Source organism: Cricetulus griseus, chromosome 4, assembly GCF_003668045.3.
Source record: "Cricetulus griseus strain 17A/GY chromosome 4, alternate assembly CriGri-PICRH-1.0, whole genome shotgun sequence".
NCBI classification, from domain to species: Eukaryota; Metazoa; Chordata; class Mammalia; order Rodentia; family Cricetidae; genus Cricetulus; species Cricetulus griseus.
This window is the reverse complement of record NC_048597.1, coordinates 86,511,312-86,538,342: the sequence shown is the minus strand read 5'-3', so window position 1 is coordinate 86,538,342 and position 27,031 is coordinate 86,511,312. Positions and strand designations below refer to the sequence as shown.

At 38.7% G+C, this 27,031-nt stretch overlaps 1 protein-coding gene across 7 annotated transcripts in view; it reads right to left on the bottom strand.

Moving 5' to 3' along the window:
• Pds5b (PDS5 cohesin associated factor B) overlaps positions 1-27,031 on the bottom strand; it is a 137,777-nt gene that overhangs the window by 67,174 nt on the left and 43,572 nt on the right. For all 7 annotated transcript variants that reach the window (XM_035443193.1, XM_035443195.1, XM_035443196.1 and 4 more), the window contains exons 2-9: positions 24,245-24,371; positions 19,612-19,815; positions 16,674-16,760; positions 16,472-16,569; positions 15,760-15,886; positions 10,280-10,360; positions 3,362-3,502; positions 1,481-1,596 (exon numbers count right to left, since the gene is read on the bottom strand). In XM_035443193.1, coding sequence (XP_035299084.1) covers positions 1,481-1,596; positions 3,362-3,502; positions 10,280-10,360; positions 15,760-15,886; positions 16,472-16,569; positions 16,674-16,760; positions 19,612-19,815; positions 24,245-24,352 — 962 coding nt within the window. In that variant the 5' untranslated portion in view covers positions 24,353-24,371. The remainder of the gene's footprint in view (positions 1-1,480; positions 1,597-3,361; positions 3,503-10,279; positions 10,361-15,759; positions 15,887-16,471; positions 16,570-16,673; positions 16,761-19,611; positions 19,816-24,244; positions 24,372-27,031) is intronic.

The window sequence follows — 27,031 nt, the reverse complement described above, 5'->3', positions numbered from 1 at the left end:
AACATCTAGGCCCAGCAAGATAACTCAACAGGTAAAAACACCTGAAGACCTGACCACCTGAATTCAATCCCTTTAGGAAAAGCAATGAACTTCTCCTACAGGAAAATGACAAACACAAGCACACTCCTTAAACCATTTCTGGAGTTTCATGGACCACTATAAGCATATAAAGAACCAAAACCATCATTCTTTAAAAGATACAGAAGCTGCTGGGTGGTGGTGGCCTTTAATCCTAACACTCAGGAGGCAGAGACAGGTGGATATCTGTGAGTTCGAGGCCAGCCTGGTCTACAAAGCAAGTTCCAGGACAGCAAGAGCTACATAGTGAAACCCTCTTTTGAAAAGCAAAAATAAAATAAAATAAAAAACAACAAACAACAAACAAAAAAACAGAAGCTGTATTTGATGGGAAACATACTTATAGGATGCAGCCTGAACATTGGATAGGCTAAGGCAGGAGAATCAAAGACTCTGGAGGGAAGGAAGGAAAAAGGACCAAGGGAAGGAAGGAAAAAGGGAGGTTGGGTGCACCAGGCTGGTCTAAAAACTCGAAGGTCAGCCTGCCTCTACTTGGGAGTGCTAGAAAGATGAACATCACCACATTCAGCTATGTCATTTGTTTTTTGTTTGTTTGTTTGTTTGTTTGTTTGTTTTTGCAGCTCCCAGCTGATCTACTGCCCACCAAATGGCAGAAGGTCACATTTAAGAAAAACCCTAAACCATTTAATGTTGTTAATTTTTAATTGCATTAGTATCCTTACCAATCCAATATAGCTAAACAATCTAATCAGGTATAGCTATGGGAGGAAGGACTATATCACTTCAAGCTGTACTTTCAGTTAGAATTATTGCTTCTATTTTATGGTTGTAGCAAAAAACTATGAGGTAGGCTTTAAAATATACCATCTTTCAAAAAACAAATCACCAAAGACAACATAAAATAAAAAGATAAAGAAAATTTTAAATACAGTTATTATCAACATTGAAAATTACAAAATAGAAAAATCCTTGATTGATGGGCGTTGGTGGCCCACGCCTTTAGTACCAGCATTCTCGAGGCAAAGGCAGTCGGATCTCTGTGAGTTCGAGACCAGCCTGGTCTACAAAAGCTAGTTCCAAGACAGCCTCCAAAGCCACAGAGAAAAACTGCCTCGGAACACAGCCCCTCTCCCAAAAAAAAAAAAAATCTTTATTTATTTTTAAGTTAGCGTTTCATGTTGTTCAAGCTGGTGCAAAGGCTGGCCTTAAACTTCTGATCCTTTTACCTCACTACAACTGTTTATGGGGTGCTGAGGACCCCTATCTAGGGCCTTAGGCACACTAGGTATGCACTCTACCAAATGAGTTATATTCCCAACTCAAAAACCCTTTATTATGATTTTTGAGAACATAGCTTAAATGTGTACAACATTTTACAAAAAAAAAAGAAATAGATATAAACACATATTTATTACAAATAAAAAAAATCAAAATCACATACCTGCCCAAGTAGCACTGCCAGAGTGGTTTATTTTGCGAAGCCAGCTCTGAATCCTTTGCCCCAAACATTTTTGCCAGTAGTTTAACAACCTGGAGACGTTCTTCATTATCATTGCTCTAAAACAAAGTACAATTTCTTTAAACTTCAAAGTAAACACTCAAAATAAGACCTATTCCTAGGATTTCTCAGATTCAATAATAATAATGAGGAGGAGGAGGAGAAAAAGCTACTATGCCTCCAGATGCTAAAGTGTGTACCAATGCTCAGAAAGTGTTTCACACAATGGGATGTTATAATGAAAGCTTTAATCATCTCGAGTTTCATTAAAGCAGTACTGTGATGTGAAAATATATCTCAAGATTCCTACTAAATACTAAAATCCTCTCCAACAATTCAGGTTACTTTCTATTAAGAGTAAATTTAAAACCTACTAAGGAATCTTGAAAAGATGTGGCTTTTAAGACCAGACACTGTACAATATCAGATTCCGAAAGAAGTTCAACAGTGTGATGGAGTTGAGCATGCAGCAAACACACTTCTCCTTTATTTGCCATATGACAGGCACCCTGAAGATGAAAAAGCAGTTTTATTGTTGATTTTGTAAATCAACAATGGTTAAAATGACCAACTCAAATGCTAAACTTCCAACGATCGGGCCTATCAAACGGCAGCAAATTCAAGGTCTTAAATTTTAAGACAGTGCCTCAGGCTAGCATCCAAGAGCCCCAAGTGTATAACCTATCTCTTCTGACTACTTGTTCATGTGCTCCTCCTCCACAAATGTAGGTTGTAAGTAGCGCCATGAGTGAGTGCCCCTTCTGACTTCTGTGTACTTCCACATAGTGTCTTCTTTGAGGCTGTCTGCGTCTTTTCTGATTCTTACAGCATCCAGTCTCTAACAGAGCTCATTTCCCCCTCTTCCTCCCATACTACATGTTAAGTTGGCTGAAAGCAGGAATGATACTTTACATATTTTTATATTCCTCACAGTGTATAGGAAAATGCAATTAGGATTTTCTAGAGAAAACCAGATTTACAAGTAATTAGAAACATTGGTTGTCTTGCTTCACCAAAATTACTAAGCATATTTAAAAAGTGATAGGAAGGCCACATAATCAAAGGGATCACTTAAATATATCAAAAAAAAAAAAAAACTCTAGACTAAAACAAGTATGAGTTACTGGTTATTTAGTGTCCGTGTAATAACAATATAAACTGTTTGTTTTATTTGGTTTTGAAAGTAATGATCAAAATTTTTAGGGATAAGAAAATGCTACATGAAAATCTACTTTTCTGGGTTATGTACTAGGATCCATCAAAAACTAGTAGTTATAACTAGTTGTATTTAGTCTTGTAATGAGTTGGGAGAGAAATCATACTCCACAATTCTTCAAATGAAATGCAATTAATAGCATCCTTTAATGTCAGGGCAATAGAAACATGCTAAAAAATTTCAGATTTTCATTACAGAAAGGAAACTTAAAGCACAGTAACACAAGGAAAAAGAATGTCACAATATACATGAGTTCTAAGCTACTTTTAATGCCCAATCAAGACATCAAGGAGACGGCTACAAATTGTGCTTTGAAAATAGAAGCTAAATGTTTGCCTCAAAAGTTAACCTAACCCCAGAACTATGCTAGAAAATATGTGGAGGATGATGCCATCCTGCTGATCATTTTTCAAGTGGGATTTATTAACCTGGTAGACATCACCAAGCACTAGAGATCCAGAGACAGGCAAGACACAAACCCATTAATGAACAATAACAACATTCTTACTCATTTTATATTCAGCAAACTGATAACAAGAATTAAAAGGCAACAAGCAATGCTCTTTATTGAACTTGCTGACACAGTCATGTTTTTACAACAGTTATACCTTTAATTTAAACTCAAGCTGGGGTAGAACAGAGAGCAGCAAGTGACTGTCGATGTTGTAGAGTTCCAAAATCAAATCAAAGACATGCTCAGACAAATCACTGATAGATGTTTTCCCAAGCATCAGAACCTGGTTAAAAAACTGTCAAGAAAATCTGCCATTAAAAGAAATGCCACAGATAAAAGGTCTCAAGTTTTGATTATTATTCAATTAAATTTTTATTGTTATAAATGAAGTCAAACAAGCACACAGAAACATTTTCTATGAGAGAAACTACCACCTAAAACACAGAATTCATTTTCCAGACAATGACACAGATAATCTGTATTGATTCACCAATGACCAACACCAGCAAACAACCTTACCAACCAAATATTTTGTTACTCTACTAAAATACTCAACTGTATTCTGACTGTGGTATTTTTGTGTCAACTCAAATGGTAAAACATTATTTCTTGATTTATCTTCAAAGAAGTTTGCTGAGAAGACTGTGAATCCAGAGTAGTATTTGGGATGCTAGTGTCTGTGTGGGCAAGCATCATGCAAAGGCAGAGGAAAGGTGGGCTCCTCCTTCCTTTCTTGAAAGAGGGTGCCCTTCCTCTCCTGCCCTTGCACATCACACCATAACTCCATGTTCTCCAGACTCTGGTTACAAAGATTTGTACTAGCAACCTCCATCTGTGTTCTCCCCGAGCCTCTGGATTTGGACTGAGAGTTAAACCATCAACTTCCCTGGCTCGTCAGCTTCTATCATGGGACTTTATCAACCTCCAAAATATCATGACCCAATTCTAGTGAATTTCCTCATACACATACATGTATACATACATACACACACATACACACCCTTACATACATTCTATCAGTTTTGCTTCTCTTAAGAACCCTAAGATAATGATTTAATCATCTTACTAAATAAATTCCTTAATGATGAGATCATATCTTCTTTATATTAGCATGAGGAAAATTATAGAATTTAAAATAAAGCTTTCTTATACCTTCAGAGTAGCTCCTACTCTATTTTTAAGCTGCACAGATATATATATATTTATTATAAAAATGCCTTTCTAATCCTCTTCCTCTTCCTTCGAATTCTGTTAAACAATGTGTACATTTACAAAGTTTGCAACACTAAAATCCAACCACGAATATGCACAACAGGCAGCTGGCTTTTAACTTCAAGTCAAACCATTCATCAGGCTACAACTTAAAATGAGCAAATATATCAGGTATAATGACCATGTTTCTTTCTATTTAAAATCTTCCAAAAATGGATCCAGGTGTGGCAGTGCATGCCTTTAGTCCAGTACTTTGGAGGCAGCAGCAGGCAGAACTCTGTGAGTTCAAGGCCAGCCAGGTCTATATAGCAAATTCCAGCCCAGTCAAAGCTACACAGTGAGATTGTCTCAAAAAACGTAAAAGAAATAAATCTTCTAAAAATGTGTAAAACTGACACAGAATATATATATTCTTAGCAGCTTCCTATGTCTCCTCAGAGAAAGTTAAGGATTTACATCACACAAGGTGTTCTGATTGCTTGCCTCTGTCAATTAACACATAACTTGGCTTCTCATACTTCCATATTGAAAGTACAACAACTAAGACTTTACACTTCCTTGTCTTACTTCTAGCTCTTGAAGACTATGAACAGTGCAGACTGCCTAGCCCAAAAAAGTCGGCCATGGGGGAAAGAAAGGAAAAGATTCAATACACTGTAGGACATTCCCTGTGGGGGTTTGAATAAGAATGGCCCCATAGGCTCATGTGTATGAACGTTTAGTCACTAGGGAGTGACACTATTTAAAAGATTAGAATGATTAGGAGGTGTGGCCTTGTTGGAAGAAGTTTGTTTTAAAAACCCAAGCCAGGTTTCTCTCTCTCTGCCTGCTGCCTGGGGATTGGGATGTAGCTCTCAGCTGCCTCACCAGCACCATGCCTACCATGCCTCCTACTGTACATTCCACCAATGGACTATACACCCCTTTCAAACAGTAAGCCAGCCCCACTTAAATGCTTTCTTCTTAAGAGTCCGTGTGGTCATGGTGTCTCTTCACAGAAATATAACAGTGACTAAGACATTCCCAAAGAACAAAAACTTTTTTTTAAAGGACAAATTTCCATCCTTTATTTGTTGGTTTTCTAAAACAACTTGGTTTTTTTTGTTTTTTTTTTTCTACTCATCAATTTTGTGGAAAAGAAACGTAAAAGAGCCAGGCGTTGGTGGTAGTCCCAGCACTCTGGAGGCAGAGGCAGGCGCATCTCTGTGAGTTCGAGACCAGCCTGGTCAACAAGAGCTAGTTCCAGGACAGCCTCCAAAGCCACAGAGAAACCCTGGGGGGGTGGGGATGGTGGTGGTGGAAATGTAAAAGATAATTAAATTCTTCAGGTTAAATTTTATTATCCTTAAATTTGTATTTCTCCCACTTATTAAAAATAATGAGGCTAGAGAGATGGCTCAGTGGTTAAGAGAACTAGCTGTTCTTCTAGACCAATGTTCAATTCTCAGCACCTACACAGCAACTCACCACAGACTTGTGACTCCAATCTCTGGGATCTGATGACCTCTCTGGCTTTTAAGGACACTGCATACATGTCATGCAAAGACATATATAAGGGCAAAACACATAAACAAAATAATAAAATAAAATTTAAAACCACTAAAACAAAATCCTTCAGTCTACCTTTTCCTTATTAAAGAACAATAATCTTTTGCCAATATGGCCACCACAGTAGTCAAACCATCATTACCTTCCCTACTAGCCTGGGAAAAAACTTGCAAACTAGAGGGGGGAAACAAGTATCTTACACATTCCATCAAAAGTGCCCAATAATGTGGCATACAGATGAGACATATATCTACAATAAATATAAACAAAGACATATATACATATATATGGATACAAGAGAGGAAACAAGAGAATTTAGATCACACACACACACACACACACACACACACACACACACACACACACACACACACACAGAGTCCGGGGTAACACTGAAGGTAATTTCTGGTGAGGAACAGAAGGGTGTGAAGATGAGATGAGGAAGTATAGTGAGGGGTGTGAATATGAACAAAGCACAGTGATATATGAAAATATTATAATGAAACCCATTATTTATCACAATAACTAAAAATGAGTTTTAAAAAAAATCAAGAGAAACTACAATGGGAAAGAAAACCATTTACTGGGCATCTACAGACTCCATCTCTAGAAGAGCGGTGACCAAGGAAGTAAGAGTCTGGCACAGGACCAGCACTAAGTGGGCCTTTAATACACAATCTGAGAAATGAATAAATAGGTAAGTTATTCTGATACAAAAATAAAACAACCCAAGACCTCCATAATATTTTAAAATTTAGTAGAGACAACATGCAGATTTGACTAAAATATTTCCTTCCAAAAATCAGCAAAACACTATTTGACAATGGTTACTTACATAGTACAAGTTAACAATCAGAAAACCTGTATCAGAATGAAAACAGTGAGGTGTAAATTCCATCTTTGTAAGCCTAAGTTAAAACCTAGTTAAATTACAAAATGATTTCATTTAAGTAACACTTTTTCTTCTACCTTTCCAAGCACTACCCCCAATTAACATATGCAAAAACAGACTCACTGAGACAAAGCAACTTAAAAATCTTTTAGTTGTTTCAATAAAGATCTGGTATACTTTTCAGTTTAACAAAGTAATTTGGGCTGTACCCTAAAATGTGTGACTAAAAAGATCTGGTTAAAATAAATAACATCATTAAAAAGCAATCTATGTATGTTTTCTTTTTGAGTCTCTGTTTTGCCTTTTAAGTTTTTCCCACTGTGTGCTCTATAAAAACTAATTCTAGTTTTAAAATTTATCATTATTATCTTATTCATGAGTGTTTTGCTTGCATGTTTATCTGTACATCACATGTATGCCTAGCCCTTGGAAACCAAAACAGAGCATTGGAGCCCCTGGAATTAGAATTACAGTTGTGTGAGCCACTACGTGGGTGCCAGGAATTGAACCTGGGTCATCTGGAAGTGCAGCCAGTGTTCTTAGCTGCTGAGTCATCTGTCCAGTTCCACAGTGAATTCTATTTTTAGAAAGAAAGAGTTTGCAGGGCATTATGGGGAGATATGTACTTCTAGCTACTCGGGAGGCTGAAGCAGGAGTAAAACTTGAGCCTACTAGTGTGTGGTCAGAGTGAGCAATACAATGAGACCCTATAACAAGAGAAAACCAAAGACAGTTCTTCAGTATCCATGGATGTAGGAATAGCACATAAAAAACAGACCTCATCGTGTTAGTATGTACAACTGTGAAAGGGGGTAAGCAGTTTCATCACCACCTCAGTGCCTGCTCCTGCCGATGCTACACGAGGAAGGTAAGTAGTGTCACATCACCTAGCACCGATCTTTTACTATACCATTCAGTTCACTACAAAGTAACTTCACAGTGCATGCCTTTAATCCCAGCACTCTGAAGACAAAGGCAGGCAGATCTCTGGGAGTTCAAAACCAGCCTACAGAGCAAATTCTAGAACACCCAGAGCTACACAGAGAAACCCTGCCTCAAAAATAAATTTACTTATTTATTTCACATGTTAAGTACACAAAACTCAATTTTAGAGGGAGGGAACAAAAGCAATTCCCAATGACTTCATTACTGACCGTCAAATAAAGCAAGGAATAAAAACAAAGAAAAACATAAACATGAAAGGAATGCAGAGATGATTCAGTGGGCCAAGTGTGTGCTGAGCAAGCACAAGGAGCTAGGCCAGAATAGGCAGCACATATAGGTGCACTGGCATGCACCTATAATCCTAGTGGCTAACTGCCCAGACAGTCTAACCAAAGGCCATTCTCCGGGTCCTCTGAGAAACCCTGCTGTGAAAATGAATAGGTAAGTAATTTTTAAAATGTAGAGAGCTACAGAAGATGACACCCAACATCAATCTCTGCCTCCACATGTGCACACACCACACACACTAACATCCACATGGGTAGGCATATACACATGCATCCAACACACATGTACATTTGTGCACATGTACACATATACACACACATGATCTCTAAATAAATAAATAAATGGAAAGACCAACGAGGATAAATAGAGAAAACAACAGACAAGATACCAGAAGTATGCATGTAACTGAAAATATGCACTAGTCTACTGCCCTTTGCCTACTCCCAAATTCTAAAGAGTGTAATAAAACTATGGACATGGGGGCAGGGGGATCATCTAGGTCCATAGGCAAGAACACCAGGAAATTAATGTAAGTGACAGGGGAGTGCTTTTTGTTTTTTCATTCATTTATCTGGGATTACTGAAAACATTTCCCTGGGTCTTTTTTTTTTCCTTCCTTATCTTTCATTGCCTTTTCAAACACACCCCCAAATTCAAAGACCAGTATAATCAAGTAAATCATGTAGTCCCAGTAAACACTGCTTTATTCATTTTTCTTTCTTTAATTGCTCAGTCAAATATTTATTTTCCTAAATCTTAAAAAAAAAAGGCATCAAAATGAGGTAAGTGTTCTCCTGAAACACATTTGACTTGGAGTATTGGCTTAAGTAAAAGACTCGAGGCACCCTGTGTACTAGGCTGAGTGTGAGAATCTTCATTCAGAAGCACTTGAAGTAAGCAAAGGCAAGGGATGATTAGAAAGCCTGGGTCTGGGTCTACATACCAGGGGTGCCATAAAGTCAATAATGACAAACTCAATTCAATCAATCAATGTCAAGCAACACCCAAGTGTCAAAATACTGCAGAAAGCAATTTTGGAACCTGCTGACAATCCTGGAGCTATTAAGGTAAGTCATGGCATTAACCCTCTAGATTTTGAAAGTTCACCTCAAAATAAATTTTATGTTTCCAAACCACCATATGCTGGAATTCTTTGAAATCAGAAACAAAAGCAGGATTTACCAAGGCGCTGTCTTATGGTGTGCTTTACTTTTCTCAGGAAGTCATTTCATAGCATCTTTTATAACCTGACCTTAAATTTTTACATAAAACAAAACAAAATTCTCTACCAACAAACTTCAGAATAAGAGATACATATAAATAAAAGACTGTCTCACTTTTCTCAAGCAGACAGATTTACATCCTTCTAGCTGCTGAGGTAGGTGAGAGCAGAAGGCAAGTAGAAAGAACTGTTAAACAAGTCCAGGGCTATCATTAACACTGTACTCTAGACTTGTGCTCCAAGAGGCAGCCACCATTCACATACAGTATGATATGGATGGTGCCACCTGCAGTGACACAACTCAAAGAGCTGTGGAGAGAAAATAAAACTTAATATAAGTGACGTGGCTAACAACTATTTCTTCTAAAACAAATATAAGATGGCCACTCATAAGTGACCAAAGCTGGGGTGATATTTAAAAGGATTCATCACTTCACTGCAAATCTCCTTCTTCCTCAGAAAAGGCACATTTATATAAACCTCCCTCAGGGATAACAATATATAAGTAACTTCTACCAAATTGTTATGGCAGTCATACTTGTCTTCAATTTCTAGGTCCTGATCGGTTCATATCATCTTCTTGCACAAATAAATTTAATCTTGAAAAAGCTGTAAGCAACTTCTCTGAATAGCAGAAAGTACCATATGTTTTATCTAATTACCTTTAACTCTATACCTAACATTGGAAACTGTATTTTGCAAACCCCCCAACCCCCCAAAAACAAAAAAACAAAAAAAGCTATTATCTCTAGGAACTTGAAGGAAGCAAATAAAGGCACAAACAAGAGAGCTAGCCTTCCCAGAAATATTAAGCAAAAGTAACTTTAAGAAACGAAAGAAAGAAAATGAAACTGTCACTGGTTAAACTGAAATAGCAACTTAAGAAGTGTGGGCTACTTGCTGAGATTTACTTCCAACAGTCTTAAATTTTTGACTTAATCCTCTAAACGAACTGTGAGACTTACATTTGTAATATATGGTTCAATAGCTTGAGCAGTCCTCTTCAGCAAAGCCTTTGCCAAGTCATATGCTTGCTTGTTTAAGGTCTGGAAAACACAACAGTAGCTGTATTATATATACATATATTTACAAACTGAGCTATGCTTGTTTGTCTGCAGTGGTGGGATCTCATATGTGCTGGGCTTAATGAACTCTCCTACGGAATTATAACTCCAAGCCCTGTACATCTCAACTATGAAAAGCAAAATATTATTTGTATCTTAAAAGCTCTTGAATAAATAGAATGAGAGCTATCCATAAAAGAAAGTAAATTCACTTTCCTTAGAACAATCTGGCCTAATACAACACAAAATATCTTTTCCAACCAAAAATAACTATGTTATTTTCAGATTTCATTCATAATAGATTAACCATATAGAAATGGTCAATGAATGTTTACTAGATAACAGAAGAAGTATTTAGTCATCCTAATAATATCTCCAATCAAATTGGTTCAGGTGAATACAAACACAGACTGTTACATGCCAGGTCCAGAAAAACCAAAACATCAAAGGTAAAAGCAGTTTCTAATCTTCCAGAAAACCCAAGTTCCCAACATCCACATCTTTTATTGTTTAAACACTTTGCTGCTGCTGCTGCTGCTGCCGCTGCCTTATATTCTAAGTAGTTTCAAGAGTCAACTAATTTTTTTATTGCTTAGGACACTGGACAAGTAATACTTTTCTGAGAATATATTTATCCTAATCTCAAATGTATTCAGAGATTATTATTCATGTAACTGTCCTTTAGTTGTCTTCATACTTCTTGCTCATTTTAACTATATATTGGTATCATCACCCTTTCTTTGATTCAATTTGCTGTTTGTCTATTTAATACACTTTTCAAATTACGACCATGTAGTTTTCAAGCAATGTCACTGTTTCCTATTTCATTCATTTCTGCTCAACTGCTTTTGTTTTACTTGTATATTTTATTCTGATGTTTTGACTTCTTGCAACACACAGATGTCATTATAATTTATCAAATTAATGATGCTTGACATTAAGCTTATAGTAATGTTTCAAACACTCAGTATTTCTACAACCCTTGGTCTGACTTACAATCTACTAGGATACACCTTAAAATAACCCAGTAAATAGTGAATGTTTCATTGTCTTCATAATTCATTAATTTTTGCTTTACATATTTTACCGGGTAAACCCTGTCTTTATCCAATTAAAGATTACATGGGGGCTCAAGATAAAGATCAGAGGACTGAAGACATGGCTCAGTGGTTAAGAGAACTGACTGCTCTCCCAAAGGACCTGGGTTCAATTCCCAGCACCCACATGGCAGCTCACAAATGTCTGTAACTCCAATTACAGGGGACCCAACAGCACCCATGGCAAAGCACCAATAGACAAATTAAAAGTAAATAAATTTTTTAAAAGATAAAAGATCAATTGATAGAGTGTGTCTGGATAACTTGAGGGAATGCTTGGGTTAGACCTCCAACACTACATAACTTGGCATGGTAATACACACCTGTAATCCCACTCAAGAGGTTGAGACAGGAGGATCAAAAACTCAAGGTTATAGTCAGTTACAAAATGAGTCTGAAGCCAGTCAGTTTCAAAGGCCTACTATATATATTATTTTGTGTGGGTATGCACATATACATGTTCTAGACAGGAGGGAATATATGAAGCCAGAAGACAGCCTTGAGTGTCACTCCTTAGATACCAATTATCTTTTTTCTTCTCTTCCTTTGCCTTTTTCTTCTTCAGTAGGCTAAGCTAGCTGATCCATCTGGCACCAACTCCCCAGCACCCAGATTAAATGCTTACAACACTACATAAGGCTTTATTTGGGTTTGGGGGATCAAACCTCGGTCCAGAATACCCCCAAAAAGTGATCCATCTCAGTTAAGTAGACTAAGCCAAGAATTAAACTGTAAAGAGTCCAGCTGCCTGTGAGATACCATCTTAACTCCTGTCAGAATGGCCAAAATCAAAAACACCAATGACAGTTCATGTTGGAGAGGATGTGGAGAAAAGGGAACACTCCTCCACTGCTGGTGGGAGTGCCAACTTTTACAGCCACTTTGGAAATCAGTATGGCGACTCTTCAAGAAAATGGGAATCAGTCTACCACAAGATCCAGCAATTCCACTCTTAGGCATATACCCAAAAGAAGCACATTCATACAACAATGTGCTTAGCAGCACTATTTGTAATAGCCAGAAATTGGAAGCAGCCTAGATGCCCCTCAACGGAAGAATGGATAGAGAAAATGTGGTACATTTACACAATGGAGTACTACTCAGCAGAAAAAAAACAATGGAATCTTGAAATTTGCAGGAAAATGGATGATCTAGAAGAAACCATTCTGAGCAAGGTAACCCAATCACAAAAAGACAAACATGGTATGTACTCACTCATATGCAGATTTTAGACATAGAGTAAGGATTACCAGCCTATAATCCACACTACCAATGAAGCTAATAAACATGGAGGTCCCTAAGAGAGATATACATGGTCCCCTGGGGAAGGGGAGAGGCTCAAGATCTGTTGAGCAAACTGGGAGCACGGGAAGAGGGGGGAGGGAGCTAGGAGAATGAGGAGAGAGGAAGAGGGATGCCGAGGACATGAGGGAGCAGAAAATATGAGTCAGGGGAAGAATACACGATAACAAGAATGGAGATATCATAATAGAGGGAGACACTTTTGGTTTACAGAGAAATCAGGCACTAGGGAAATGTCTGGAGATCTACAAAGATGACACCAGCTAACTATCTCAGCAACGGAGGAGAGGCTATCTCAAATGCCCTCCCCTGATTATGAGATTGATGACAGACTTATATGCCCTCATCCAGCAGCTGGTGGAAGGAGAAGCAGACACCCATAACTAATCACCAATCTGAACTGGAACCCAGATGCAGATAGCTAGAATACCAGCATGGGACTGATCCAGACCCAAGGAACATGGGTTTCTGCGAGGAAACCTCGGAAATCTATAGGACCTCCTGTAGAAACCCAGTATTTATCCCTAGCATAGGTGTGGACTTTGGGAGCCCAGTCCATATAGAGGAAAACTCCCTAAGCCAAGACACACGGGGGTGGGCCTAGGCCCTACCCCAAAGGAAACGTAAGACTCTGATGACACCCTATGGAAGGCCTCACCATCCAGGGGGAGCAGAGAAGATATGTGACAGGTAAGGTTTTAGTGGGGGGGAGGGGAGGTAGGGAAGGACGGGTGGGAGAAGGGAAATGGGATTGGCATGTAAAACAATCCTGTTCCTAATTCAAATAAAAAAAGTTGGGGGGGGGGGGAAGAGTCCAGCTGCTCTAAAAGATGAGAGGTCAGATCCCAGCATTCTTGTTTCTACAAGTATTTCTGTGCAGTGGGCCAAGGAAAACCAGAGCTCAGGAAGTATCTATTTGTGTACACTGTAACTTAAGTGGTGCTAGGAATTACACTTAGGATCTCACATATGCTAGGCAGACTGAGCTAGCCCTGAACTGTACAGCCTCTAATCCAGAAAGTGTCTATTTCCCTGATAAATGGACTTTTTCATAACAACAGTCCAGAGAGACAGAGGCCTGGGACTTCTCTAGTGCAAAAACCAAGCTGGATACTTAATCTGTGTCTGGGAAAGCCTTTTCTCCCAGGTATTGGCTTGGATATGAATCCCAGAGGGCTAACCATGGGGAGCCTGCTTCATCAACTCTTGAACGCTTCCCTAAGATCTCCTGTGGTAGATAGAGTTCAGGATACTGACTGGCCCTCCTACCTCATTAGAGAGCTAAGAGCTTGAGACAACAGACCAAGTTTCCTGGTGGTTGCCTCAAAGAAACAGGTTGGGCTGCTACCCAGAATTTACAGTTCTGTCAAATAACAGGGTAACAAGAATCCTAACAATGTGGGCCCTAAAGGCAAAGGAGTAAATGCTATGAGCCTCAGAAAGGGGTGCACCTGGGAGGGGGTACAATACACTTCAGTGGGGTCTATTCTCAACCCCTGCCTTCCTTCCCATGATTGTTTATCAGTGACAGGTATACAGCCGAGGTGGGCAGAATTAGGAAGTATAGTGGGAAATTACCAATACGGAGTCAGGTAGAAATATAAGGGTATTTAATAGGGAAAAGCCTTACTTACAGAGCGCCCTAGCCAGCCGGGGTGGCAGCGGTCTGTACCAAGCCCAAAAGAAAAAGCCAAAGAGAAAATGCAGTCCCCTTCAAGTCTCGATCTGTCACCCTGACCACGTGGTCAGGCATACCTGTAGCCAGCCCCTAAGTAGGCGTGGCTACAGCTTCCCCTACAAGGAAGAGGCAAACCAGACAACTGCATAGCAACAGAATAGATGGAGGCAATCAAAGCCCACATCAATACCTCTGATTTTGCATTTAATAAATACACCACTAACGTTAACTTACTATTGAGTCTGCTTACTCTCAGCATTAACAGATTGCAAATGTTTTAAAATTTTAAATTAAGGGTTCATTTCCAATGAAGGATTATTTGTGGCAATGTTACGTAACTGTATACTAAGACAATATAATGCTAGAGTTCTTAAATTTAAACAAAGAAAAACATTGAATAAAGGTTTGCTTATATTGGTAATTTTAATGTTCCTCTCTTGAAATTTAACCCCTTCGCAATCATACAACTGCCATTGCAACTGCTATGAGAGTCAGGTACTTTCAAAAGTCGAAGCATGCATACACACACACAGGGGAAATGCACACACATCTTGGTTGACAACACTCAGGTAAAAACACTGGTCTCTAACCTCTCTGTCTCTACATTAGCCCAATCTTTCAACTACGACTCCAGCTGGTTCCATGTGCCAATACATAAAGTCATGAAAGAGTACTTAAGCAGCTATTAACTCACTGCTGTATAAAGTGGAGGTTTGGCATCAGAAAAGTGAGAGCATGACCTCTCTGAGGTATGGTTGAGGGGAAGGTTTTTATGGTAGGTTTGAGGGAAAGTACAGCCAGAGGCATCTGGAAGAATCCTGAGCACGGAAAGTAGTAGACCAAACATGGTCAGCAGACTGGACCGAGCCTTGAGAAGATGGAGGAGGAGCAACAGAGGAGATAAAGACCAGAGGGGGCAAAAAGAGTGCATGGCCAAAATGGTAGAGTTATATAGGAATTTTGAAGTTTGGGGGAGGAGGCAGAGGAAGAGCCAGGATGTCAGCATGTGCTTTGCAATGTTAATAGGCACCACAGACTCCCAAACTTCTTTTGGCCCTCACAACTGTGTAAAATGCATTCTACAGAAAACTCATTGACCACAAATATTTTATCATATGAACTAAGTCCATTATTTCTTCACTTAATTGGTGACTAAGAAATGTAATGTTTTTGTTATACTTCAAACAATAAGTGTCTTAATTAAGAGTCTACAAAACTAAGCTTCAAGCAGGATAAATTCTATTTACAATATAAGCATAAATTCTGAATACTAACTTAGTAGAGTTGAGACACATTTCACATACCTTATGGGCAGGTACCAGATTTACCAAAACCGTATCTAAGAGCTCCTGAGACACTGTGTCGCCTTCACAAATGATAGAGCTCATAAGGTCCACCATATGCATATGCACTTTCTGGTTGTGGCCATTGCTGAAATCCAAAACAGTTATTTATCCAAATGTATCTGAGATAGACATGATACTAGTAAACATTATACTTTATAAAAATGGTAAGATAAAACAGTATTACTGTCAAGTTCCTTTTTCTCTGCTCTTACACTAATAAATTTTATTTTAAAAACTGTATTACTAAACCGAGTGGTGGTGGTACACAACTTTAATCTCAGCACTTTGGAGGCAGAGGCAGAGAAAGGCAGATCTCTCTGAGTTTGAAGCCAGCCTGGTCTACAAAGCAAGTGTACGCCTTTAATCCTAACATTTGACAGGCAGAAGCAAGTTGATTGCAATGAATTCCAGACCACCCTGGCCTTTATAGAGTTCCAAGACAGTCAGGGCTATACAGAGTGTCTCAATACACAGCAATAAAAAGTCAATACAATGTGTAAACAATAATCCCAAAAAAAATTAGTCTAATTTGCTCCTATAACTAATAAACATATAACAATAAGTTCTATCCATTTAAAACTATAGAGAATAAATGTAAGTTTATGTGGATTCACCGTGAACTGAAAATCTTCACAATTAAGAAGTGTTACTCATTTGAAAATGAACTTACTTTATAACTGAGAATAATGTTCTGTATAGTTGAGTAAAGATTTCATTGCTATCTTCTAACTCAAAGCATATGTTATATGATTTAACCCATGCAATATTCTAAAAAAAAGAAGTGAAAAGGGGAAGAAGCAAATATTTTAGTTGCTAAAAATATACAAGAAAAAATAAAATTTAAATATCACAAGTTATAATATATTCCTTACCTCAAGTAAATAAAAATACCTATTGAATTGAGGGCTCTTTGTATCTTCTAGTCCCTTTAATTGTCTTGTTATAAACATAAATATATCCTTTAAAAAAAAAAAAACAAAGTTTTGCTTAGATTAGGAATGCTAAATGGAAATACATATTATACTAGTAAAAATAGCTACAGTTCTTCACCAACGTTGTAGACATATTAGGATAAATTGTAAAGAACAAAAAGAAAGGCAAAATTTTTTACAGTACAACTTTACATAAAGATTCTAGTATCTTGCAAATAAATACAATGTGTGAAAACTATGATACACCTATTATCCTTCTTAGAAAAATCATTACACAGATCACATGGTGTTAATGTACAGAAAGAACATGTTCATAATACAGCAAATTAAACTAATAGGCTTAAAAAGTGAGTCAAATAAAATCCATGCTATTATTAGAATAAAGTTGTTGCAACAACTGAGAGCTGAGGACTCCCTTGAAAATATACAACACTGAGGAGGCCTGGGCATTCTATGGGACCTCTGGTAGTGGATCAGTATTTACCCCTAGCATACAAATGGACTTTGGGAACCCATTCCACATAGAGGGACACTCTCTCAGCTTAAACACATGGGGTAGGGCCGAGGCCCAAATGATGTGACAGACTTTGAAGACCCCCCCCCCATGGAAGGCCTCATCTTCCCTGGGGAGCAGAAAGGGTATGGGATAGGGGGTTAGTGGGGGGGCAGGGGAGGAGAGGAGGGAGAGGGAATTGGGATTGACAGGTAAAACAAGCTTGTTTCTAATTTAAATAAAAAAATAGAAAAAAAAGCACAACACATGAAACAACACAACAATTACACAGGAAGAAGACAATTTAGGAATCATAAAATCCCAAAACAAAATTACCAAGTAACAACACAACACATCACATACAGAAGCTGAGACATTTGAGACAGAGCAATGGAAGTCTGTTTGTCTAGCTTCTTAATCATCATCACACTACAGTCACTTGCTTCCCCAAATCGTTTCTCAATCTTTCCCTATCCTTATTTTAGACTTTTTTTTTTTTTAAAGTATTTCCCCTTTTACCCACCTGGGTCTTTAAAGACAGACAAAAAGTCACTTTCAGGTAAATTATTCTGAGTTTCAGTTTTTGAAAACTATGACAAAGCAAAACAAAAAACCTAACAGTAAAAACTAATACCTAAAGGAATTTTGTTACCAATCAATAAGAAAAAATGTTTCTCTATAAGTAAAATAATGTACATTTTAAAACGCAAAAATATTATATGCAAATGACTGAGTAGTATTTCAAGAAAAGCGCTGTTAAAAGTACTTCCTTTGGGGCTGGAGAGATGGCTCAGAGGTTAAGAGCACTGACTGCTCTTCCAGAGGTCCTGAGTTCAATTCCCAGCAACCACATGGTGGCTCACAACCATCTGTTATAAGATCTGGTGCCTTCTTCTGGTGTGCAGGCATACATGGAAGCAGACCGTTGTATAAATAATAAATAAATAAAATCTTTAAAAAAAAAAAAAAAGGAACTTCCTTTCAAAATGGCTGCTTTGACAGCAGAAATGTATAAAACATAATCTCTATGAATGAGCTTTTCTGACAATCTTATTCTATTGTCTGAAAGAGACATACTGGTATACTAGATCTATCAGAAGTTGCAAACAATTGTCAATTCACTCATAATCTCTTATCAAGTCAAACGTCCAATAAGGGTTTACTCACGACAGTAATAAACTGAGCCTGAAAGGTAAAAATGGAGACTGACAATTTTCTATTATGTAATACTAACTGATGTGGCACTAATGTAGACAAAAATGTGGCCTGGAAGCAAATGAATGAAACTATCCCATAAATACTTAGAAAGTGTCCTTAAAAACACAGTGATTCTTCAGTTCTATCCCCCAAACAGAAAAGGGGAGTCTGTAAATTGAGACCAAAAGATTGATTCTAAAGACAGAGACAGACAGACAGACTTTTTAAATGTTTCAGATACTCCATGCAGACCTTTATCTCATCTATTGGGTATTCTTCTCATAACTGTCCTGATCTGTACCTGTTCTTTTGGGATACCTTTTATCAGCCCTAAGCCTTGAGCTAGGTCACTGTTTATACAAACTGGAAAGTCCACAAAAGAGGTAAATAAGTTATACAGTAGTAGTCTTTCTTTTTTTTTTTTTCCTTTGGTTTTCAAGACAGGGTTTCTCTATAGCTTTGGAGGTTGTCCTGGAACTGACTCTGTAGACCAGGCTGGCCTCCAAACTCACAGAGATCAACCTGTGAGTATGCAAGGGTAAGGGAAAGCAATAACACCCAAATCAGACATGGGCCTTGGGCTTCTGTAATTTCTTCTTGTTAACTGGAATGAGGAATGAGCTCCCTTAATACATTTGCCAGTTGTGTAGCATCCCCAGTCTGGTTTGGGATAGTACTGTTATAAAGAATATCAAGACAAGGGAAGTGGAGGGCAGTGTTATTGGTCAGTAAAATTTGAGTCATGTCTGACTTTTAAGAGTAGGTCACGTGAGCTGGATTGCATGATATTTAGATGGTTTAGAGAATGATATATTTGTTTGGTGTAAGCCAAGCTCTCTTAACAGATGTTTTGTTGATGTTCTCTAAACAAGAAGTAGAAAGACTACTACATGCTGAGCGGTTAAAAGCTCATGCCTTTAATCCCAGTATTCGGGAGGCAGAGGCAGTTGCATCTCTGTTAGTTTGAGGCCAGCCTGGTCTACAGAGAAAGTTCCATGACAGGCTCTAAAAACTTCACAGAGAAACCCTGTCTTGAAAAACCAAACAACAAAAAGTTAGGTGTCAGAGGAAACAGAAGTTTAATGCCAAATTGGTCCAGCCAATATAACAGAATTTGAAGAGACGACTTTGTTTCGTTCCACTGAATAGAAAAGTGTCAGTATGGCAGTGCTTCCCATCAGTACTTGCCTTTAGTTTATCAGGAGATGTGTAAGGAGCCTCGGGAGCATAAATCCTGAAAATATCAGCAAGGCAGCAAGCTACCAGTAAACGAACATCTTTATCAGGGTGCTTGAGGAAAAAGTCAGAAGCAAGATGTAAAGCTAGGTTCAGGTAAAGTTCCTTTTCTTCTTCAGAGTCCTGATCCATGTCCATGAAAGTTTTTACAACCATCTATACACAAAGATCATCAAATAGTCAGATATTTTCTATGAATAGTCATGTCAGATAAAAGCCATAATACTTATAAAAGTTCACTCAAAAAACACTTTCATCAGAAAAGTATAGAATGAAGTCATTCTACAAGTGGAAGGCAATCAATTTTTAAAATACAACTAAAATATTTTTAACCAAGCACAGTAACACATGCCTATAACCCCAAGACTCAGAAGGACAAGGATTTCAAGTTTAGTTTGGGCTACAAAGCAAAACTCTCTCTCAAAAGACTCATTGATGTTTAATTTTAAAGCAGTGGTTCTCACCTTCTTAATGCTTCAACTCTTTAATACAGTTCCTCATGTTGGGGTGACCCTAATCATTGCTACTTTATAACTGTGATTTTGTTGTTATGAATCATAATGTAAATATCTGTGTTTTCCAAGGGTTTCAGGCAACCCTTGTGAAAAGATCATTTGACCCACAAAGGGGTCACAACCCACAACTACTGGTTTAAGTAAGAATTTGTTATTTGTCCACATATCTGCTGACCAGACTTTTAAGTTTAAAATGCACACTATGCAGGGGCCATTATTCAGGGTTTGCATCTATGGAAATTTGTTGTTTCACTTGTACAAGTGTAGTAAGAGTTCTATAGCACTTAAAAATCACATCCCATAGGTAACCAGCATGGGACTGAACCGGGCCCCCTGAACCTGGGTGTCAGCTAGGAGGCCTGGGCACTCTATGGGACCTCTGGTACGACTACAGTATGTATCCCTAGTGTACATATGGACTTTGGGAGCCCATTCTCCATGGAGGGATACTCTTAGCCTAGATACATGGGGGAGGGCCTAGGCCCTGCCCCAAACAATGAGATAGACTTTGATGATCCCCTATGGAAGGCCTCACCCTCACTGGCGATGGAATGGAGGGGTTGGTGGGGGGTAGGGGGTGCTGGGAGGGATAGGGAACTGGGATTGATGTGTAAAATAAGATTGTTTCTAACTTAAATAAAAATTTGCATTAAAAAATCACATCCCTTTCTTTTTTTTCTAATAGGTCTAATGCTAAAGAAAACCCCAGTATAAAAATTTCAGTTTCCATCTATTATGGTTAACTTTCACCATCAATTTGACTGGATTTAGAATCACATGGAAACATACCTTTGGTAATGTCTATGAGACTGTTTCCAGGAAGATTTACTTAAAGACATAGGACCCACTACTTAATGTGGGTGGCTTGGATTCCTGACTGAATGAAAAGGAAAAACCATGTAGAGCTATATTCATCTCTTTGCTTCCTGACTGTGGGGGTAATAAGGTGACCAACTGCTCACACTCCTGTTACCAAGCCTTCCCTTGCCATAATGGACTGTACCCTCAAAGCTGTGAGCCCAAAATAAGCTCTCCTTTCCTAAAATTGCTTTTGTCAAGTATTTTGCCAGAGCAAAATGTATCATTTTTAGCTACTAAATCACTCGAGATGTGATTTTTCTATTTCAGCCTTCCCAAAAGACTGTATAAGCAGCTTCAAGAAAGAATGTCTGGGGCTTAAGAATCGCCTAACAATCTGAGCATGTGCTATTGTTCTTCAAGAGGTCCCAAATTCAGTTGCCAGCACCCATATCAGGTAGCTCACAATTGCCTGTAACTCCAGAGCCTGAGGATCCAACACCCTCTTCTGGCCTCTGTGGGCACTGCATTCGTGTGTGTGTGTGTGCGTGCGTGCGTGTGTGTGTGTGTGTGTGTGTGTGTGTGTGTGTGTGTGTTCATGCCCAGCTTAGAGACATGCGTAATTAAAAAACTTAAAAAAGAAAAGTTTTTTAAAAGGATGTCAAACATATATTCATAAGCAAAAAATGCATCCTTCAGTTACCATGAAGTGACAATGTACAGCAAGCATAGAAAAAAAAAAAAAAAAATATATATATATATATATATATATATTATATATATATATATATATCTGGGCTACAGTAAAAGAATATACTAATGGACATCTCATTGGTTCAATGAGATAACCTATGTATGTGTTACATAGAAACAAGTTGCAAGAAACAGATCTATCTTCATAGTTATTTTTATAAAAGGGGAACTGAAAAATTAAATGAGAATTTATAGTTTAGATTCTATAAATTCTGTAACGTTTTCTCTAACTTTAATATTAGTAGAAATAATTATCTAAAGCTGTGCTACCCTTATTTCAAATAGAATTCAACAAAATGTATTCTTTCTTCCAATGAGAATCAAGAAAACTGTGGACCCTGAAAGAACATGACATTTCACGCTCACTCTGACAAAAGGTAACCATACAGCATCCACTAGGTGGTGCTACACATACTACCGATAAACAGGGCCACTGAGCATCACAGCCTGTGGTTTCCACTTGCTGGAGGCCTGGAAATCACATTGAACACATGGAGCAGCTTCGGGGAAAATGCTACTAGCAACCCCTCTGCTCTGCCATGCCCGATGCCACACAGAACCAAAATGGACAAATGCACTATTCTCAATATGTAAGCTCTTAACACCTTGGCGCCTATGAAAAAACACAAGACGGGATAAACAGGTACATGGAACTCAATATTTTTCCTTACAATCTCTTCCTACAAGAATGGCAAAGAAAGCGTATTTTGAATGATATGTTACAGGAAAACCCAGAAATTATATAATGACAACCTATATGTGAACAAATTATAATTCATAAAGCTTATATAGGTATTTGTAAATAGTAAAAAGTATTATCTAAAATTAAATCTATTTTCTATTTCTCTGAGGAGGAGGATGCTAAAAATCGTAGCAGGTATAAATATGGAAAATGGTGAAAATGTGTACTAGGCAGCTTGCTGATGCTGAAAGCAGCTGACAGTAAAAGCACACTGCACAACACCCAATATGAAGACAATGAAACAATCGAATTTGCTCCAAGCACAGATAAGAGGAATTTTTCACTATTGTGTACTCAAACAGTATTGTAAATCCCATTAACAACTATCACTAATCCCAGCATTCAGGAAGCTTAAGCAGGATTATAAATTCAAGGCCAGCTTGGGCTACATATGGAGTTTCAGGCCAGCCTGAGCTACACAGCAAGAATGCCTTAAGAGGGAGAAGGGGAACCCTCAATTATAACTCAGATGAGGCCTCTAATTTTAAAAATATCTGAGAAAATAGTGCGCATAAAAGTTACTAAATGTGAATAAGCTTGTATGTGCATGCTGCCTTCATAGCACTTTTTCTTATCATTTCTGGGATAAACCTGAGAAAATAAAGGTGTTGGTTTCACAAAAATTCAACAGGCAAAAAAGATAAATACATAGAAAAGTAAACACATCGTACATAAATGAGCTGAGCTTGGCTCTACTGAATGAGACAGACACAGGTTTCTAATGGGACTGAGCTTGTCAGGAGGTAGATGGATATCTTATCTGTGATAAGGCACTTTTTCATTTAAGTAATAAACCTCTGACAGCAGCATTCTAATAGCTTAAAGAAAAGTAAACAATATTCAGACTTCAAGTGAAGTTTATGTTAGTGTTAGCATCATATATATATATATATATATATATATATATATATATGATATATATATCACACAGCAACCTAATATACTACTGTTTTGTAAGGCTTCTGGACCTTCAGTATTGAAGTTTTCCAACACTGACAATCAGAATAACAGATCAGTAAACATTATAGAATGCATATGTTGAAATTACTACATATGACCAACTAGTAGATGATGTTTTGCATCAGTTGAAAGAAATGAGTATTATAATACTATAGCAAACAGATGTCTAGATAATGCACACACAGAAGGAAAAAAGTGCTCAAGTGTAAGAGTGATCTTGAGCAACTGGTCAACCAGGTTCACATGTACTTTGTCTGTTAATGCTACTTTAAACATTTTAACAGTCACGGGGACCATTAATGCCCTAAGGAAAAAGATGAAGCATTATTCAAGTATAATCTAAAGAGAGCCTTGTCAAGAAGAAGACCTCATACAAGGGTAACCATCCATCTTGGTTTGTTACTGTGTGCCAAAAACAGAGGCAGACACTAACAATCAAGCTCCAACTACTCTAAAGTAACCAAGGAAGTAACCTTTACCCAAGGACTCAGGTAAATACCTACAACTGCTTTTCCTACACCTGAACAGTTGGGGGTGGAGAAGGTGTGGATAGGGGGACGACAGTAAGCATCAAACAGGAAGACAGAGCAGATAACTAGATAATGGAGAATATAAAAATATCATGGGACATGTGCTGCCAATCACTCTTCGAGTAGCAGGGGCCCCACACTGTTCCTTTTACCTATCCTATTTCCACAAACTCTCTGCCATCTTAAAATTTTGTTCCCTTAGCAAATACATTACATGGTCCTACATGAAGATCCCAAAGGAAAGCCCCACACTGCCCAGCTGTCTGAACCATACGCTATTCACTCACCTTTAAGCGCCTCACCATCTCCTCTTTAGAGATTTTATCTGAGATTTCCTTGACACCAGGAGGGTAAGTAATCTTCCCATCATTGGTCCTTGTCTTTGAATGAGCCATGATGGAAATGTCTGAACCCCTAAAATAAGAAAAGCATTAGATACAAACTAAAAACAGGCATGTACTATAACGAATATAAGGGATAAGTTGTTCAACAATTTTAAGTGCTTCCAATTCAGAGTAATTCAGTCATCTAGTGAAAACTACTTTACTGAACATTTCCCAAAATAACTGAGAAAAACAAATTTACTTATTCTATTTCCATTAGTAGCAAGCTGTATAATTTACCCTAATTCTCTCTCCCCAACAAAACACACACAATAGAAAAAAATAACCAAAATAAATAAATGTTTAAAGTGGGAGGCATGAAAGAGGGTGAATATGGTCAAAATAAGTTGTATGAAATTCTCCAAGGATTAATACAAACATATTATTTAATAAAAGAAGTATCATAAATGATTAGAGGGGAAAGTGAAGTAATTCTATTTCAGTTAAAAACATTTTTAAAAAGAGAATAAACTCTCAAAACCAACATACTACCTTGGAAAGAAGAGTATTTGAAAACAAATACGTAAAAGGTGAAAGATTTATAAGATCTGAAGAGAAACCAGTGTATCTCAAGTGGCTGAAAGACACTTAAGAAATTGCTCAACATCCTTAGCCACCAGGGAAAACACAAATCCAAACAACGCTGAGATACCATCTTACACCTATCAGAATAGTTAAAATCAGGAACACCAATGACAGTTTATGCTGGAGAAGATGTGGAGAAAGAGGAACACTGCTCCATTGCTGCTGGGATTGCTAACTTGTACAGCCACTTAGGAAATCAGTATGGCAGTTTCTCAGGAAAATGTGAATTAGTCGACCTCAAGATTCAGCAATACCACTCTTAAGCATGTGCCCAAAGGATGCACATTCATACAACAAGGACATCTGTTCAACTATGTTCATAGAGGCATTATTTGTAATAGCTAGAACCTGGAAGAAACCTAGATGCCCTTCAACCGAAGAACGGATAAAGAAAATGTGGTACATTTACACAATGGAGTACTACTAGCAGAAAAAAACAATGAAATCTTGAAATTCAAAGGCCAAAGGATAGAACTAGAAGAAACCATCCTGAGTGAGGTAACCTAGACACAGAATCAAAAACATAAACCTTCAGCCAGTAGCTGATAGAAGCAGAAGCAGAGATTCACAGCTAAGCACTGAGCCAAACTCCTAGAATCCAGTTGTAGGGAGGGAGGAATGATAAGCAAAGACCATGCTGGGGAAACCCACAGAAACAACTGAACTAAGCAAGTGGGAGCTCACAGCCCCCAGTCTGACAGCTGGGGAACCAGCAAAGGACCAAACCAGGATCCCTGAACATGGGTGTCAGTTTGAGGGGGGGTTCTGGGCAGTCTATGGGTCCTCTGGCAGTGAAACCATGTAGGGAACAGTGTAAGCCACGACTGCTGTCAGGGAGTGGTCAAGGTGAGGTCAGGATGACACGTGATAGGGTTTTAAGGGGCTGCAAGGCACATGAGAGCCCCTTCTCTCTGGGCTACCTGCCTTGCTGCCCCAGGCATGCTCTGACTTGCGTTTGGCTGGTGTTTTTCTAATAAAGGTTATCATTATCCCAAGCTCCTTTTATTTCTCAATCAATATTAGGTGCCCATCAGAAATCCATGACCCATTCCGGCTTATTTTGAGCTGGCTGGGCACAGCCCAGAAGCCATGTGACCCAAGAGGGCTCTACGACTGTGCACCAGGTCCCCGCGCTGCAACCGAGATCCAACCAGTTTGACCCGCCTGTGCATGGAGATCCTTGACCCGCCACTACCAAAGTTCGAGCGAAAACAGTGAGTTAAACTTTCTTGGCCTGCCGCCTCCTCCGCCACATTTTGCGCTCAGTCCCTGCCCTCCACCCGATCGGGGGAGTTTTGAATTTCACACAGGCTTCATAGAGGTTTTTACTGCCTTAGGCAGCAAATACCACAGCCGCCTTCAGCCACACACTCTCATCTAGCTGCGTGTGCACAACTGCAGCCCAGACTCAAGAGCCACATGGCTGGCCTGATTTTGTCCTGCCTCACCAAGCCGAGAAAGTTTTCCTTTCTGTGGGGGCCTCCAAAGCCAAAAAAAGCGCTACCACTGTCGCAGTTTCTGTGGCCTGCAGCCGCTGGCAGAAAAACCATGTGTCCTCCACTGAGGCAGCCCACTGCCGTGTCCCCCTCCCGCACTACATTCCCAGCTCCAGGTCCCGAAGCTGCACTACATCTGCGCTGCCCGCCGCGCCCGCTCAGCCAGGAGCCATCTGCCAAGCTTGGTCTCCACCCGGTATTGTTCGAAGGTTTTCCCATACCTAGTAAACACACCCCCAATCCGTTTTTAACACGCTCTGTAAGGGTTTTTCAGGAAATTTCAGGTCCAACTCAAAACCACCACAACTAAACACATGTGCCACCCGCTGGTCAAAAGTAGTTACTGCATCTGGAGTGGAAGCAGCCAGGTTCACGTAGCTAAAAACCTCCTACCACATCTGGAGTAGAAGCTGACTGGTAAATATGGCCGAATATTTATCGTTTACCTCAATGGGTAACATTTTCGCTTCTTATGTAAATTCAATGTTCAAGGAAGGTGCTGATCTGCCAATTATTGGCCTGTATGCCTTACTAGCTGTTTAGCATGCTAATACACACATTATCACTAGCCAGAGGCCTCAGGAACAGGGATAAAGTTAATTTCACCACC